This window comes from Gymnogyps californianus, unplaced genomic scaffold (genome assembly GCF_018139145.2).
Source record: "Gymnogyps californianus isolate 813 unplaced genomic scaffold, ASM1813914v2 HiC_scaffold_31, whole genome shotgun sequence".
NCBI lineage: Eukaryota > Metazoa > Chordata > Aves > Accipitriformes > Cathartidae > Gymnogyps > Gymnogyps californianus.
In genome coordinates, this window is record NW_026114191.1 from 466,638 (window position 1) to 481,561 (window position 14,924).

Below are 14,924 nucleotides of genomic sequence, written 5' to 3' on the forward strand. Positions count from 1 at the left end.
TGCCAACCCCTGCACTACGGGACCCGCTGGGCAGCAGAGCTTGTGTCCACATGGCAGCAGCTGCCTGGGGCAGTGGGTTTCTCTATGCTCTGCTGCACACTGCAATACATTTTCAATACCTCTCTGCAAGGGCAATGCTTTGGACCAGTTCTTTGTGAAATCCCCACATCCTCAAGCTCGCCTGCTCACTCTCCTATATGAGGAAAGCTGGGTTTCTTCTGGTTAGTGCCTGTTTAACATTTGGGTGTTTTGTTTTCATTGTGGTGTCCTATGTGCAGATCTTCAGGGCCGTGCTAAGGATCCCCTCTGAGCAGGGACGGCACAAAGCCTTTCCACATGCCTCCCTCACCTGGCCGTGGTCTCCCTTGTTGTCAGCACCAGCACCTTTGCCCATCTGAAGCCCCCCTCCATCTCCTCCCCATCCCTGGATCTGGTGGTGTCATTTCTATACTCAGTGGTGCCTCCAGCAGTGAACCCCCTCATCTACAGCATGAGAAACCAGGAGCTCAAGGATGCCCTACGGAAATTGCCCGAATGGACGCTGTTTCAATAATAACCTGCCTCCCCTTCTCTGTGCATTTCCCAGAGGCCAAGAGCCTGCTTTTTTCCCTTGTGGTAATCGTACCTATAGATAATGTTCTGGGCTTCTACTACCTGTCTTGAGGTTTGATTCAGTTGTTCCTGACCCTTGTACAAATCTGGATCAGATGTGGCCTGTCCAATAGCAGCTCTTCAATAAAAGGGCATCTCCCACGTGCAGTGCCTGAAGGCTCTCTTTGTGGTGTCCAGTGGCAGTGGAGATGGGGCATGGGCTCCCAATTCCCTCCTCAGGCTGCTTCACGTATGACAGGACTGATGGCACCTACAAAAATGAATGTGGAGGGATGGGAGAGGACGGGGACTTGCCATGTGCCTTGGGCTGGGAGGGAATAAAGCTCAGAAGGTGAAACCCCTCCAAGGTGATGTCCCCCAAAAGTAAAGCACTGAATCGAGGTATGCCCAAAGAAGGACTCTGAAGTGGCATGGAGTGAGTGGGGACGCAGCAGGCAGAGGGAAGGGAGAGTGGAGAGATGCGGGAGCTGCGTGAGGAGGCCCAGGGCTGTGGTGGTGCCCTGGGAGTGGGGCTGATGGGGGCAGAGAAGAGGTGAAATGCAGTGGCGGTGAGGCTCAGCTACAAAATGACTGCCAGGAGAGCCTGGGAGTGAGTGGCCTCTGTTTGCTTGTGTCGTTGTTGCAAGCAGCAGCCGTGGGCTGATGGGCAGGCTGAGAGCCTTCCCTGCCCCCCAGGACCTGCTGTGCCTTCAGAGGGGCTGGGGCTGTGGGGGGAGCGCCCAGAGCTCTGCAGCACCCTGGGGTGGGCAGTGTGGTGGGGCCAGGGCAGAGTGGGCTGCTGGGCTTGGCTGGGCTGGGCAGAATGCAGGGGAGGTGGGGAGAGCTGGGAGGGGCTGGGCTGGGCAGGAAAGTGTCTGGCAGAGGAAAACACCCGTGGAGAACTCAGCTGTGTGAGCGTGCAAAGTGAGGCAGGGTGCTCACAGTGCAGAGCCAGGCCTCATGGTGAAGGAAGCAAGGCACCAAAGGGGCAGAAGAGAGGGGCCCAGCTCTGTGCCATCTTCCCTGGACACCCCAGGGAAGCTGTCCCAGGGCAATTTTCCCTGACCACCCCACACACCGGCCATTTCCAGCTCTGGCCATACACCCCAGCCCTGAGGAGGGACCTTTGCTGCATGGACACCCCTGTTCTCCTCTGGGGCTCTCTGATACCCAGCTCCACTGCCATTAGTAATGAAAAGAAAACCACTTTCCTACTGACACTCGTTACAAACCAAGTCCCAGAGCTCTTGCCACTGCTGGTCTCTCAGCCAAGCCCGTTCTCAGACACCTCCAGCTAGATCAGGTGCTCACGGACGTGTCGTGACATGTATCGAAAATCTCCATTGTTTGAGCTCCCACCAAGTGGCCTGGGTCCTTGCTCCCGTGTGGGGCTCTGAGGGATTTCTCAAAACTCAGCTCTCTCAGCCTCCCCTTGGCCATAATGTGCTCCAGGCCCCAACCATCCTTCTGGCCTCTGCAGGACTCGCGCCACTCTGTCAGGGCCTGCCTTGTGCTGGGGAGCCCCAGATTGCATGCAGCAGGCCTGATGCGCTCCTGTGCTGGGGTAACTTTGAGCAGCAGCCACCCAGCCACCCAGCTGCTCCCTCACTCTCCCTCCTCAAAACGACAGCACAAAGGGAGAAAAACATAGAGAAAAGCTTATGGGTCAAGTAAAGAAAAGGAGAGCACTTACCCTTACTGTCATTGTCATCACTTACCAATTACTGGGCAAAGAAGAGTTGACTTGGGGAAGATCAATTTAATTCATTGCCAATTAAAAAAAAGATGTGGATTGTGAGAAACTCTAACAAAAATATTACAGACCATTCCCCACGCCACTCCTTTTTCCCAGCTCAGATTACTCCTTCATTCCCAACACTTCTACTCACCCAACCCCAAGACAAGGAGGGGGAGGGATGGGGAATGGGGTTACAGTCAGCACAGAACATCTCTGCTGCTCCTTCCTCACACTTTTCCCCTGCTCCAGCTTGGGTTTTCTCCACGGGATCCCACCATATTTGCGCCAAGGCTATGTGGGGTTCATGTCTTTCTGTCTTACTTTTCTCCTTTATACTCACAGAATGATGGAACTGTTGAGATTGGAAGGGACCTCTGGAGATCATCTAGTTGAAGGCCTCAGCTGAGGCAGGGTCAGCTAGAGCAGCTTGCTCAGCGCCTTGCTAGCTGGGTTTCGACTGTCTCCATGGAGGGACACTGCACAACCTCTCTGGGCAACCTGTTCCAGTGATTGACAACCCTCACAGTCAAACAGTGTTTTCTTGGGCTCAGATGGAATTTTATAGACATGACTAAGATCTCTCCAAGCCTTTTCTTCTCCACACTGAACAGTGCCACATCTCTCAGCCTTTCCTCTTAGGAAAGATGCTCCAGTCCCTTAAACCAGCTTTGGGGCCCTTTGCTGCACTTGCTTTAGGAGGTCAACAAGCTGGCTGTACTGGGCAGCCCAGCACTGGACACAGCACTCCAGATGGGGCCTCAGCAGTGCCGAGCAGAGGGGAAGGGCCACCTCCCTCCATCTGCCACCAGTGCTTTTCCTAACGCAGCCCAGGAGGCTGTTGGCCTTTGCCGCAGGGCTGCATTGATGGCCCATGCTCAGCTGCTTGTCCTCGCTGCAGGAGGACCCCAAGGTCCTTCTCTGCAGAGCTGCTCTCTAGCCGGTCGGCCTCCAGCATGATGGCCACAGGGTGGCTGGATCACAGGCTGTCCTCCCGCAGGGACTTTCTCAGCAGCACCTTGTCCTTCTTGGACAGCAGCTTCCCCTCTGTCACAGGGCCCCACACAGCGCTGCAGAGTCACCTGGCACAGCAAAGCCCTCTCCTGCCGGGGCTGCACAGCCCAGGCCTGTTGCTCTCGGGCCTTGGGGACTGCAGCTTTTGCTCTCCTTGTGGCAACCTCCTTCCTCATTCTCTTGCCACCTGCCATCCCCTCCAGCATGCCTCTGCTGGGAAGCAAAGCCTTGCCACCCAGGGGTCGAGTCTGTGGGTACCAGGTTTCCACGTGACAAGTCTGCCCTTGGCCCTGCTGCCCTATCTGAGGTGCTGCAGCCCAAATGTGCACCAAAGCCCACAACCGGGGGCACAGACAGCAGGAGCCTCGTGCGCCATCACAGAGCTGGGACATCAGGGGAAGGAGAGCTGAGGCGGGAAGGACAGCTCCCATGGCTTTTGTGGTGGATGGAGATACAGCGCCTTTAGGAGAGACCGACGGGGAAGGTGAGAAGTGGGGGATGCCCTGTGTGATTTCAGGGCAGCTCAGATAAATGGAGTTCTCTGTGGGACAGGCAACAGGTGAGGTGGGAGCTTTTGTGGGGGTCAACTTCGAAATGGGCCATCCACTCTGATGCTCACCTGGACCTGGTACTCCCAAACGAGGAAGAGCTGATCAGGGATGTGAAGACCAGTGTCAGCCTTGGCTGGTAGGGACCATGAAACTGTGGTCTCCCAGATTCCCTGGGAAATGGGGAAGGAGAGTAGCAGCGCACAGACCCTGGACATGAGGGCATGAGAACTTGGCCTGTTGAGGGCACTGGCAGGTGGGATCCCATGGGGGCAGTGTCAGGGCCCTGACACCATCCATAGGCCTTCATGGCCCTGACCAGCATCACCTGCGGCCTCCACTCACCCCTCTGTCCATGGGCCCAGCAGACCATTGAAGCCAGGCCTCAGTTTCAGCCCCACCTTGGTCTCTGCTGGAGCTCTCCTGCTCTCCAGACACAGCCAGAGACACAGCCTTGCCTGCCCATGGACTTTGTGGATTCAGCCTTGCACACTCACTTCCCACCTTGGTTCTTTCTTGGGGGTCCACTGCAATGACACTGTGGCCCTGCCAAGTGCCAGACCCCAGCTCATTCACAGAGCCCTAAGGGCCTTTCTGCTGCCTTTCCTCCTGTCCCTTGCTCAGGGTTGGGGAGGAGAGAAAGGAAGAGCAGGTGAGGTTTGTGGGTGCCAATGATTGAGCTGGGGGAGCAGAGCCATCACATCCAAAATGATCTAAAGGCTATGCTAGTTCTAAAGTGTTCTCTTCAGCTCCTTTCTTGGAGGCCTTACATCTCCCACAGGAACCTGCAAATGCTGAGATCCCTCCATCGTTTGCTCTTTCAGCAATTCAGTTGAGAGTACCCAAGGCAGAGGCTTTCTTTCAATTCTGTTTGCACCTAAAGCACCCCATGCTCTGCAGCTATGCCAGGAAACTTGCAGAAGGAAGGCACTCCTCTGGACAAGGAGGTGGATGTTCCCAGGAATCTCAGGAGGCATGGCATACTGTCAGCTGTGTTGATGGAGCTGGTCAAATGCCTCATCTCCATGTCTGTAATGGTGGCCTAGGTGCCTGCTTCACGTGTAAGCTCTCTCTCTGGATGCTGGCATGTACTGAGCAACCTGGCCTGACCTCAGAGCTTGCCCTGCTTGGAGCTGGGCGTTGCACTACCAACCTCCTTAGCTGCCTTCCACCCTGAATTCTCCTATGAGCATATGATGCAGAGACCCTCACCTCCACCTTCATCTTTTCTCAGAGGGCACGTGGTGAAGGCACAGCTCTTGGAAGGGTTGGTGGGAAAGAGTCTTCTGGGGGTCTCTAGTCCAGCCTCCAGGCTGGCTGTGGCTGTGGAGCTCAAACCTGAAGAGCTCCAAAGGTGGAGATCACAGCAACGCTCCTCCTAGTCCATTTTCTTTTCTTGAGGCTCAGCCTGAAGCTCCCAAGAGGCAGTTTGTGGCTGTTGCCTCTGTCATATCATTGGCCACTGCAGAAGAGAGCTTGGCTCCATCATCTCTCCACGTAGGTGTAGGCTCTTACGAGGTTGCCCCGTGCCTCCACTTCAGCAGGCTAGAGAGGCCCAGTTCCCTCAGACTCCCTCACAGCTCCTGCTTTAGGCTCCTCACTCCATCTTGGCAGGCCTCCTCCGCACCCTCTCCAGTCTCTCCATTCCCTTTTGAAAGGCAAAGCCCACTGGCTCATATGGCAGCCATCAGGACTCGCAGGCCCTTCTCCTCAGGGCACTCCTTAGCTGCTATGCTCACTGCCCATGCTGCTGCCTGGAGTTCTTCTGCAGCTTTTCCTTCTCAACCTTCCGGTTTCTGTTGGCCAAATCCCCAGGTGGGTCAAGGTCCCTCTGGACTGAACCTCCAGCAGGCAGGCATTCAAAGTACATGTGCTGATGTCCCTCCTGAGGCATGATGCCTCTAACAAGACCAGAACTTAAGCAGCGACAGGACACTACAGATAAGAAAAGAGTAGTAGTGTCATGGAGTTGCTAATCAAGGTAGAAAGCACCGGATAACCATCTCAGAAACAAGAAAGGAGGGTGCAAAGTGAGGAAATGCAGCGCCAGTGGGGAAATGGTGAAAAGGGGTTGACTTTTTGCAAGGGAGTGGATAAGGTTGGTTAAAGAGTAGGACTGGAGAGGTGGGAAAGAGTGAAGAGGGAGTGAATGGGGAAGCAAAGGAAATGATCAGGGCTGTTTGGGGATACCTGTCAAGTAGCCCTGCATCTGAGCCGCACAGCCTGGAGCAGCACAAGAAAGCTGCGCTGCTCTGATTATACTAACATCTGACTGACTTCCATGGTCGCAGGAAACCTGGGACCTTTCCTTACTGTCACCACTGCCTTACTGAGGCATGATTTACCATCGGTAAGTCCATGCTGCCTGCTTTTGGACACATTCTTCTCTTTTAGGTGCCCAGAAATGTCACTCAAGAATCCTCTCATTGATGGCCGCTCCTCCCCAAAGTGAGCTTGTACAGCCTGTGGTTCCCTGGGTTGCATTTTTGGACACTTTCAAAGATGAGTGCAGCATTGGCATGTCCTCACTCACAAGAGACCTCTACCAATCCAATTCAAAAGGGATATTCCAAAGAATAATCAATCGTTCCCCTGTAACTTCAGTACCACATTTTGCCTGTTCTATCGGTGTATTTAGTTTCTCTGATCTTTCATATACTTACACCTGTCCTGATACAATGACCATTTCTGAAGTCATCTTGTCAGATGCAGACGGCCGAGGCAAAGGCCTTTCCATTATTCTCCACTTTTCTCCTCCCCTTACTCTTTGTTCATTCACATCCCTCTCACCTATGCTGCTGCTTGGAGGTTCCAGGAGTAAAAGTTGGCCTCTCTTTCAGTAGTCTAATTCTCTCTGTAGCCAACTTTTTAGTTATGTTTCTATCTAGCTTTTTGTATCTACCCATCTAAAACATTTCTGACAAGATTATCCTTTGTAAAAAGGCAACCTCACTAGAGGCAGCTTGTACTGAGCCTATGGTTACAGAGTGTGTTTGATTGTTTATGAAAAGTGATCATGCTTTACTTTTCTTGTCTTACAAATAGGAAAAAATCTTCTGTGCCTGTGTGCAGCCAGTTCTCTAAGGAGAGCAGGCGGGAGATGGTGCAAAGGAGCTGTAACATCCAGCTGCAGACTTCAGTGGAGAAGTCTGATGCAAGGAAGAGTGATGCAAGTCCCAGGTGGCCAATGTCAGAAACTGGTGAGGCTGGGGAGGTGAGGAGCAAAGTTCTCCATACAGTGTCAGACCTCAAGGGACTGCTTTTCCTACCTGCCCAGACCTCCTGAGGAGACACTCTGCATCAATATTAATCAGAGAAAGCTTCTATCACCTCTTCTTTAAACTGAAAAGTAATTAAAAATATACTTTAAAAAAACCTCATTCTTATTAGGTGCACTTTGAAATCTTCTTCTTCTCTACAGTATGAAATGACTCCAATTAGCTGTACAGGGCTTGAAGACTTGAAGAAATTAGGAAGAGAAATAGTTCATTAGGCTTTCTGTATTTTAATGAGCCCCATGATGTATTTGGTGCTGAATCCATGAACCTCAGACACTGGGAGGAGATTGAACAAACCTCTCAAGAAGTCCAAGTCAGAAGCAAAACCCAAAGTACCTTGAAGCACTGATTGGCCCCACTGAGGGCCTTTACTGACAAAGCCTCCCCAGGGACTCGTTAGAGCAGAGAATTGGAGGCTGTGATTGCAGGTAGGCAAAGGCACTGTGCAGGTGGCTGTAATGCTGAGAAAACCCTTGCTTTGCTTTATGAAGCAGAAAGGTCAAGCCCTGATCTCCAGCCCATGGCAAGGAGGTCCTGTCCCTCACGCGTGGCTCAGGGCTCTTCCTGGGACCGTGGGATGTGGGGTGTGCAAGGCCGAGCGAAGGACAACAATGGCACAACAACTTCCAGCTTCGCCATGGGGCTGCGAGGAGGCATCGAGGCCCCAGTGCCATGAGGACAACATGTCTTCTCAGAGACCTCAGTGGCAGAGACAACTGCCAGAGCCATGGGGACAGAGACCCTGGTTCTGTCGGTGCCTTCCAGCATTGCCAGCACCTCTTGCCATCTCCACCGCAGGCTGTTCTACACTGTCCTACACCTGCCCCTCTTTCCCTGCAGGCTCTAGGCACCCATCTCGCTTCCCCGCCTTGCTCTCACCTCACCATTTCCGTACGTTCACTGGTGTATCTCCACCCTCACTGGCTGTTCCTTCAAACACAAAGCCATGGGCTGATCCACACTCCTTCTGGGTGACCTCTTGCACCACAGCAGTACCCTTTGAGTGACACTTCTTCCTCCTGATAGCCAGTCTCCACCTTCCAAGTTGCACTTTGTCATATTTTTTCTCTCTCTCTTGCTTTTTCCCACTACCAAGGAAAGCTCGACCATCTCAGAAAGGACCCTTCAAGCAGGCAACCCAACCCGTTAGCCTTCTTGTGGCCTTTCACCTGACCAGAGAGAAGTAACCTCACCATGATCTTCTAAACCACATGACTGCTGCTGGCCTTTCAGCTTCTCATATAGACGCGACCAAGCCATGTGCCTGCGGCTGTCCCATCATGTACTCGGGCGGAATGGACATGACAGCCCCTATCCAAGCCCTCTTCCTGGACAGGGCCTATGGGGTACTGGGCAGAGGTACTTTCCCAGCCATGTTCCTTCTGCTGCCTAGCACCTCCAGAGACAGAACTGACCTCACAGTCCCCTTCACAGCCATACCCTTCCTACTGGATGAGGAGTTTCTGAGACACAAGCAACCTCATAATACCATACCCATCCACCACCCTCCTTATGGCACAAGACCTGACTGGATAAAAGTATGCTTGTTTTAGCAAATTTGTCAAATATATTTCCTACCAACGATTGGAGTGGAGAAACATTCTTCAGAGGAACTGAAGTATTTGTGTTGACACATTTTATATCTCCTCTTCTGCCTCTTTTTTCCCCTTCTTCCTCAGCCTATTCAACTTTCAAAAACCTCTTCAAGGGAAAGATTCATTGACTCACAGGTTAACGCAAGTGTGAAGAGAGCCCTGAACATCATTGTGTCCGACTTTCCTGCTCAAGGCAGGGTGAACTAGATGAGGTTGTTCAAGGCCTCTGCCCAGCTTTGCATCATCCACAAAGGAGCTGAAAGCACACTCCGTCACATCATAGAGGGGGATAATAAAGATGGTCAACAGTGTTGGCCCAAGTGCTGGTCACTGAGGGATGCCGCTAGTAACTGGCTGCACGGAGGACTTTGTACCACTGACGACATTTGGGCTTGATCATCCAGCCAACTTCCCACCCACCGTAAGTCCACTTCTTCAGCCCAGATAGCACCAACCTGGCTCTAAGGACACCACGGGAGACCATGTCAAAGGCCTTGCAAAATCCCTGTACACAACATGCCCTTACTTTCCCCTCTCCATTTTGGTTCAGCCATCCCTTTCTTCTCCTTCAAGTGCCTGGAGGCGGCTGCAGGAGGACATGTCCCATCACCTTCCCAGGGACGGAGGTAGGATGACCAGCCTGTAATTCTCCCAATTCTCGTTCCTGTCCTTCTTGAAGATGACTTTGACGTCTGCCTTTCCATGGACCCCAGAACCTCTCTCCTTGCTCTGGCACTTTTGAGGGCACAGTCCAGAATCACAGGCAAGGGTGACGTAGCAAACAGGAGCACCTGCAATGAGCCTGTCCAAGGCAGCTGAGCTGAATCTCACTGGGAGGGTGGGGGTTGTTCCTGGAGTCACCCACAGCAGTGTCAGGGCTCTGTCAGGTGTCCACAGCTGAGCTGGCCTCAGGCACTCCTGATGCACACAGATGTGTTCAGAGACACGAGCCCTTCCCTTGCACACGCACAGGCAGTGCATTGCAGGAGTCACCCTGTCTCTCTGGCCTCCTCTTGCCACTCCCAGAGGCTGGGAGGCACCTCAGCCCTGCCATGTGTCGCCCTGCTCTGCACTCGTCTGAGATGCCCCAAGGCAAGAGAAATGGACACAGGGACCTCCATTCAAGGAAGCCACATCCCAGTGCTGCATTCAGGTGTTTCCCATGGGATGTTATTCCCAACATGAAGTGACCTCAAGATGTTGCCTGTCTCTCAGGCCTTCAGGGAACCCCTAGGAATAGCTGGTGGCGTTTGTGCTCACTCAGGTTCATCTCACCTCACGCGCATGATGTGCATGCTTACATCTCATCCATACAATGCCAACATGGACTTCTGAGCTACTCATTTGGTGTCCCTCCGTGGAGGGTCAAAGAACCTCTGCGAACAGGGATGAGAGGCCAGTGCTGGAAATGGTGGCTGTGAGGGGCTAGTCCATGATGATTGCCCTGGGGCAGCTTCCGCAGGGTGTCCAGTGAACACGGGCACTGACCAGACCCTGCTCTGCTGGTCCTTCAGGTCTCTCGCAGGAGGCCTGGCTGTGCAAGGACACTGCTGCATGCCCCAACCCTGCACACTCACACTGTTTAGCTGTACACTGGTGTCTTCATCTGCGGGCCACTTTCTTGGGCATGTTCTTGAGAGCAACTTTGGAAGAAGACCTAGCTTCAGGCACTGCCCTCAGGAGATGCCCTTTCATGATGGAACCGCTCTTACAGAGGCCAGCTCTGTCACAGAAGTGCCCATTGCCTGTCCCTGCCTGCAGTCACAGGACTGCCACACAGCAGGACTATGACCAAGGTGCCAGAGCAATCAGGCCTTACACCAAACCCAAGGATCAGAAAGAGAGTGTGGAAGTGAAAAGAGAACAGCTCTGGAAGACCAAGTGCTCCCTGGCAGTGCTGCCATGCTGGGACACTCTTCCCCTCCACCTCTGCACACAGCGACTGTCCCTGCAGCTCCAAAAAGGTCTTAGAGGAAGGATCTCAGAAAAAAAAAGTCACTGCAGGGCCCTTTATTTTGTTTAAACATAAAGACAGCATGGCTCCTCATTTACACAGCCACTTGGTCAGAAAAGAAAAGCAGAGAGTGAATTAGAAAGGGGATGAAAACATTATCACAAGTAAAACACCACCAACAACCACCAAAACTACAGACGACCGGCTGGGCCTGTAACGAGGTACATTATAACTGCTCTGCAGAAGAAGATGGGCAGTTGATTGTTCAGATTAACATCCAGTCATCAGTTTCCATAGGGCATCCTTGAGCTCCTTGTTCCTCAGGCTGTAGATGAGGGGGTTCACTGCTGGAGGCATCACCGAGTACAGAAATGACACCACCAGATCCAGCCATGGGGAGGAGATGGAGGGGGGCTTCACGTAGGCAAAGATGCCAGTGCTGACAACAGAGGTAGACCACGGCCAGGTGAGGGAGGCACATGGAAAAGACTTTGTGCCGTCCCTGCTCAGAGGGGATCCTCAGCACGGCCCTGAAGATCTGCACATAGGACACCACAATGCAAACAAAACACCCAAAAACTAAACAGGCACCTACCACAAGAAGCCTGACTTCCCTGAGGTAGGTGTCTGAGCAGGCGAGCTTGAGGATGTGGGGGATTTCACAGAACTGGTGCAGGACATTGCCTTGGCAGAGAGGTAGGGAAAATGTATTGGCAGTGTGCAGCACAGCATAGAGAAACGCACTGCCCCAGGCAGCTGCTGCCATGTGGACACAAGCTCTGCTGCCCAGGAGGGTCCCGTAGTGCAGGGGTTTGCAGATGGCAACGTAGCGGTCATAGGCCATGACGGTGAGGAGACAATGCTCTGCTGAAAAAAAAAAAAAGAAAAGCTGAGCAGCACATCCCAAGTAGGAGATGGCCCTGTTGTCCCACAGGGAATTGGCCATGGCTTTGGGGAGAGTGGTGGAGATTGAGCCCAGGTCGAGGAGGGAGAGGTTGAGGAAGAAGAAGTACATGGGAGTGTGGAGGTGGTGGTTGCAGGCTACAGCGGTGATGATGAGGCCGTTGCCCAGAAGGGCAGCCAGGTAGATGCCCAGCAAGAGCCAGAAGTGCAAGAGCTGCAGCTCCCGCGTCTCTGCAAATGCCAGGAGGTGGAACTCGGTGATGGAGGTGCTGTTGGACATTTGTTCACTGTGGGCATGGGGGACTGTTGGAAGAGGAGAAAACATTGACAAGTTAAGCAGACTTCTTTGAGGCAGTCCTATGCTGTTTCCCAAAAAATCTCCTCAAAATTACTTGTATTTGTTTGGGGGAACTTCATTCAGCTCCTTTTTGTGAGCTCAGGTTTGTGCTGCGGAGTGAAGGCACTTTCTGTGAAGGGGCAGAAGTCAACGTCTTTCGCATTGCTCTCAGCCTGAACACTGCAGAGTCCTGAGGGACAAATGGGCTCCCTGTGCCTAATGCACAGTCAGGAGAGCTGCTCTGCCCACGACTGACCTGCTGGTCAACGCGCAGGTGCCCTGTGCTTACTACACCTCTCTCCGTTGGAGGATGACCTCACTAACAATGTACTTGAAGAAGAAACTGGACTTTAGTGAGCTCCGAGGAGTCCAGTTTCAAAGTCCCTTTCTCCAAACTCTTCTCTCTTTCCCCAGGCAGAGAGTGATGCAGAGGGGTGGCCTGGCTCTCTGCTGCCTGGAGCTGTCCCTGCAGGGAGCTGTTTCTCTGTCCCCAGGTCTCCTCCCTCTCAGAGCTCACAGAGCCCATCCCACCCGCTCTGTGCTCAGCTCGGCCCTGCAGACCCCTCCTGGCAGCAGGGCACTGCCCAGAGCCATCTCCCTCTTAGCAGGTCCTAAGCACTAGGGCAGATCAGCACTGATGCTGCAAGCAAAGGTGATGCTGGTGCTGCCTGGAGGTAGAGGAGTGGGGGAAGGCACTTGAGGAGGCTTCTGGCAGATGTGCTGATCCCTCCGTGTAACAGTTCAGGAGTCTCAGTGACTTATCCAAACCTGACATCTCCTTTCCCCTTTCCCTTAGAAGAAAGCTGAGATCACAGACCCTGGAAAGGTCTTCATCTTCAAGGTAGCCCCTGCCTTGACCTTCCTCTTAAAATGCTACCTCTGCCAATGTTGTGGGGTGATCTGGAGCTGTGAGCAGCCCTGACCCATGCAACACCCTCTCAACAGCAGAAGGACCCTGCCCTGACAAGGGCTGCTCCTTCCACCCACAGCTTCTCCCCACAGCGCCATGGGGAGCTCCCCGGGCAGGCTGAGTGCTGACCCTGGCAGGCGGCAGAGTCCCTGCCCCAGCACACAGCCGCCTGAGGTGCAGGGACCCTGCTCGGAAGGACAGCCCTGGGCACCCCTGCCTGCACACCCACCTTCACACCCCTGCAGCCGTCCCTGCAAGAAGGCAGCCATCATGCCCTCTCCCTCTGATGGTGCAGCAGGGAAGCCCTGCTCTGGAGCACATCCTCCTCCTCTACACCAGAGAGAGATCCCACAGGCTGTGGGCTGTGCCAGCTTTAGGAGATCCCTCCACGAACTGCAGCTGCATTGCCCTGCACAGAGAGACTTACCGTGTCAAGGGTTGTGAAGATTTCTCCTCTTCTGAGCTCTCAGCATCCTCCCATCCTACACTGCCTTTAAACCTCTCTCTTTCTTGCACGTCTCCCCTCGGTGCTGCAGGCAGTGCCCTCAGCCCTGCTGCGCTTTGCAGAGGAGCCGCTCCTGGGCAGAGCTGTCTGTCTGTAGCACACTGCCCGCTTGCCATGACAGCTCCCTCCATCCCAGGAGCCCGGCACAGCTCAGCAGCACAGGACCAGCCCAAGGTGGCTTTTTAATGACCCCTCTGGTGGGTTTGGTGCCGACTCCATGAACCTCAGACAGTGAGAGGAAGTTGAAGAAACCTCTCCAGAAGTCAAAGTCAGATGCAAACTCCAAAGTTTCAAGGAGCGTTAATGGGTCCCTCTGAGGGACATCATTACTGACAAAGCCTCCCTGGGGTGTGGTTAGAGCACAAACCTGGGTGCACAGATGACAGGTAGGCAAAGGCAATGTAAAGGTGGAAGAGATTCTGAGGAAACCTGGATGTGTTCCATTAAGCCAAAGGGCCAAGGTGTGAGCCCAGGCCCTGGGAAGGGAGATCCTGTCCCTCACACATTGCTCAGGGCTCTTCCTGGGGCAGTGTGACGTGGGGACACACAATGTCAAGTGCAGGACTACAGTCCAACACCTCCAGGCTGTCGGGTGGGGAAGGGGAGGCAATGAGACCCTTGTGTTGTAAGGATAAGGTGCTTCCTCGTAGGCATCGTTGGCAGAGACAGCAGCCATAGCCAAGGGGAGAAAGAGCTCATCTCTTTTGGGGGCTTTGCAGACTTTCTTCACTCCTCTATCATCTCCACCACAGGCTGTCCTACAGTGTCCCACACCTGCACCTCTTCCTCTGCAGGCTGTAGACATCCACCCTGCTACCACGCCTTGCTCTCACCTGACCATCTTCCTTCCTTTACTGATACCTCTCTGTCCTCCCTGGCTGTTCCTTGACACACAAAGCCTTGGCCTGATCCAGCCTCCCTCTGGGTGACTCGTTCCACCACAGCACTGCCCTTTGAGTGACATTTCTTTGTGTCCAGTCTGGGCCTCCTCAGCTGCACTGTGTGGCGTTACTACTTCCTCATGCTGTATGTTACTACAAAGAAAAGCTCCATCATCTCTGAAATCACCCTTCAGTCACTCTCAGCCTACTCCTGTACTTCCTCGAGCCTCCACACCGCTGAGCCAAAGATCTCCAGCTCCCTCAGCCACCCCACACAGGTCAGGTGCACTAGGTCCCAAACCCCACCTTGGCAGACCTCCACTCAACACTCTCCACTTGCTCCCTACTTCTCCAAAATGGGGAGCCACACACTGGGACACACCAGTGCTGAGTTGAGGGGGATGAGAACTCAGGTGGTTTGGGAGGCCCACGCTCCTCTTCATGCAGCCTCCTATGCAGCTGGCCTTCTTCATAGTGTCCATACTCTACTGGCTCGTAGGGCATCCCTTGTAGTGCCCAGGCCCTTCTCCTCAGAGTCACTGCTCTGCCGGTCAGGTGCCAGCCTGTTCTGAGGTATGGGGTTATTCGCCCCCCTGCCCCCTGCCAATGCAGGGCTGGTCACTTCTCCTTGTAAAACCTCAGGTGATTTCCATTTGCCCAGTGCCAGAGTTTC

The 14,924-nt window shown here is 53.7% G+C and overlaps 1 protein-coding gene across 1 annotated transcript in view; it reads right to left on the bottom strand.

Annotated features, from left to right (window-relative positions):
* The window catches only part of LOC127028264 (olfactory receptor 14I1-like), a 15,423-nt gene extending 3,525 nt beyond the window's left edge, over positions 1–11,898 (bottom strand). Inside the window, 1 exon segment of the mRNA XM_050913999.1 lies at positions 11,400–11,898. Within this exon segment, the coding sequence (XP_050769956.1) occupies positions 11,400–11,898 (499 nt within the window).
* Between the last annotated feature and the right edge of the window lie 3,026 nt (positions 11,899–14,924).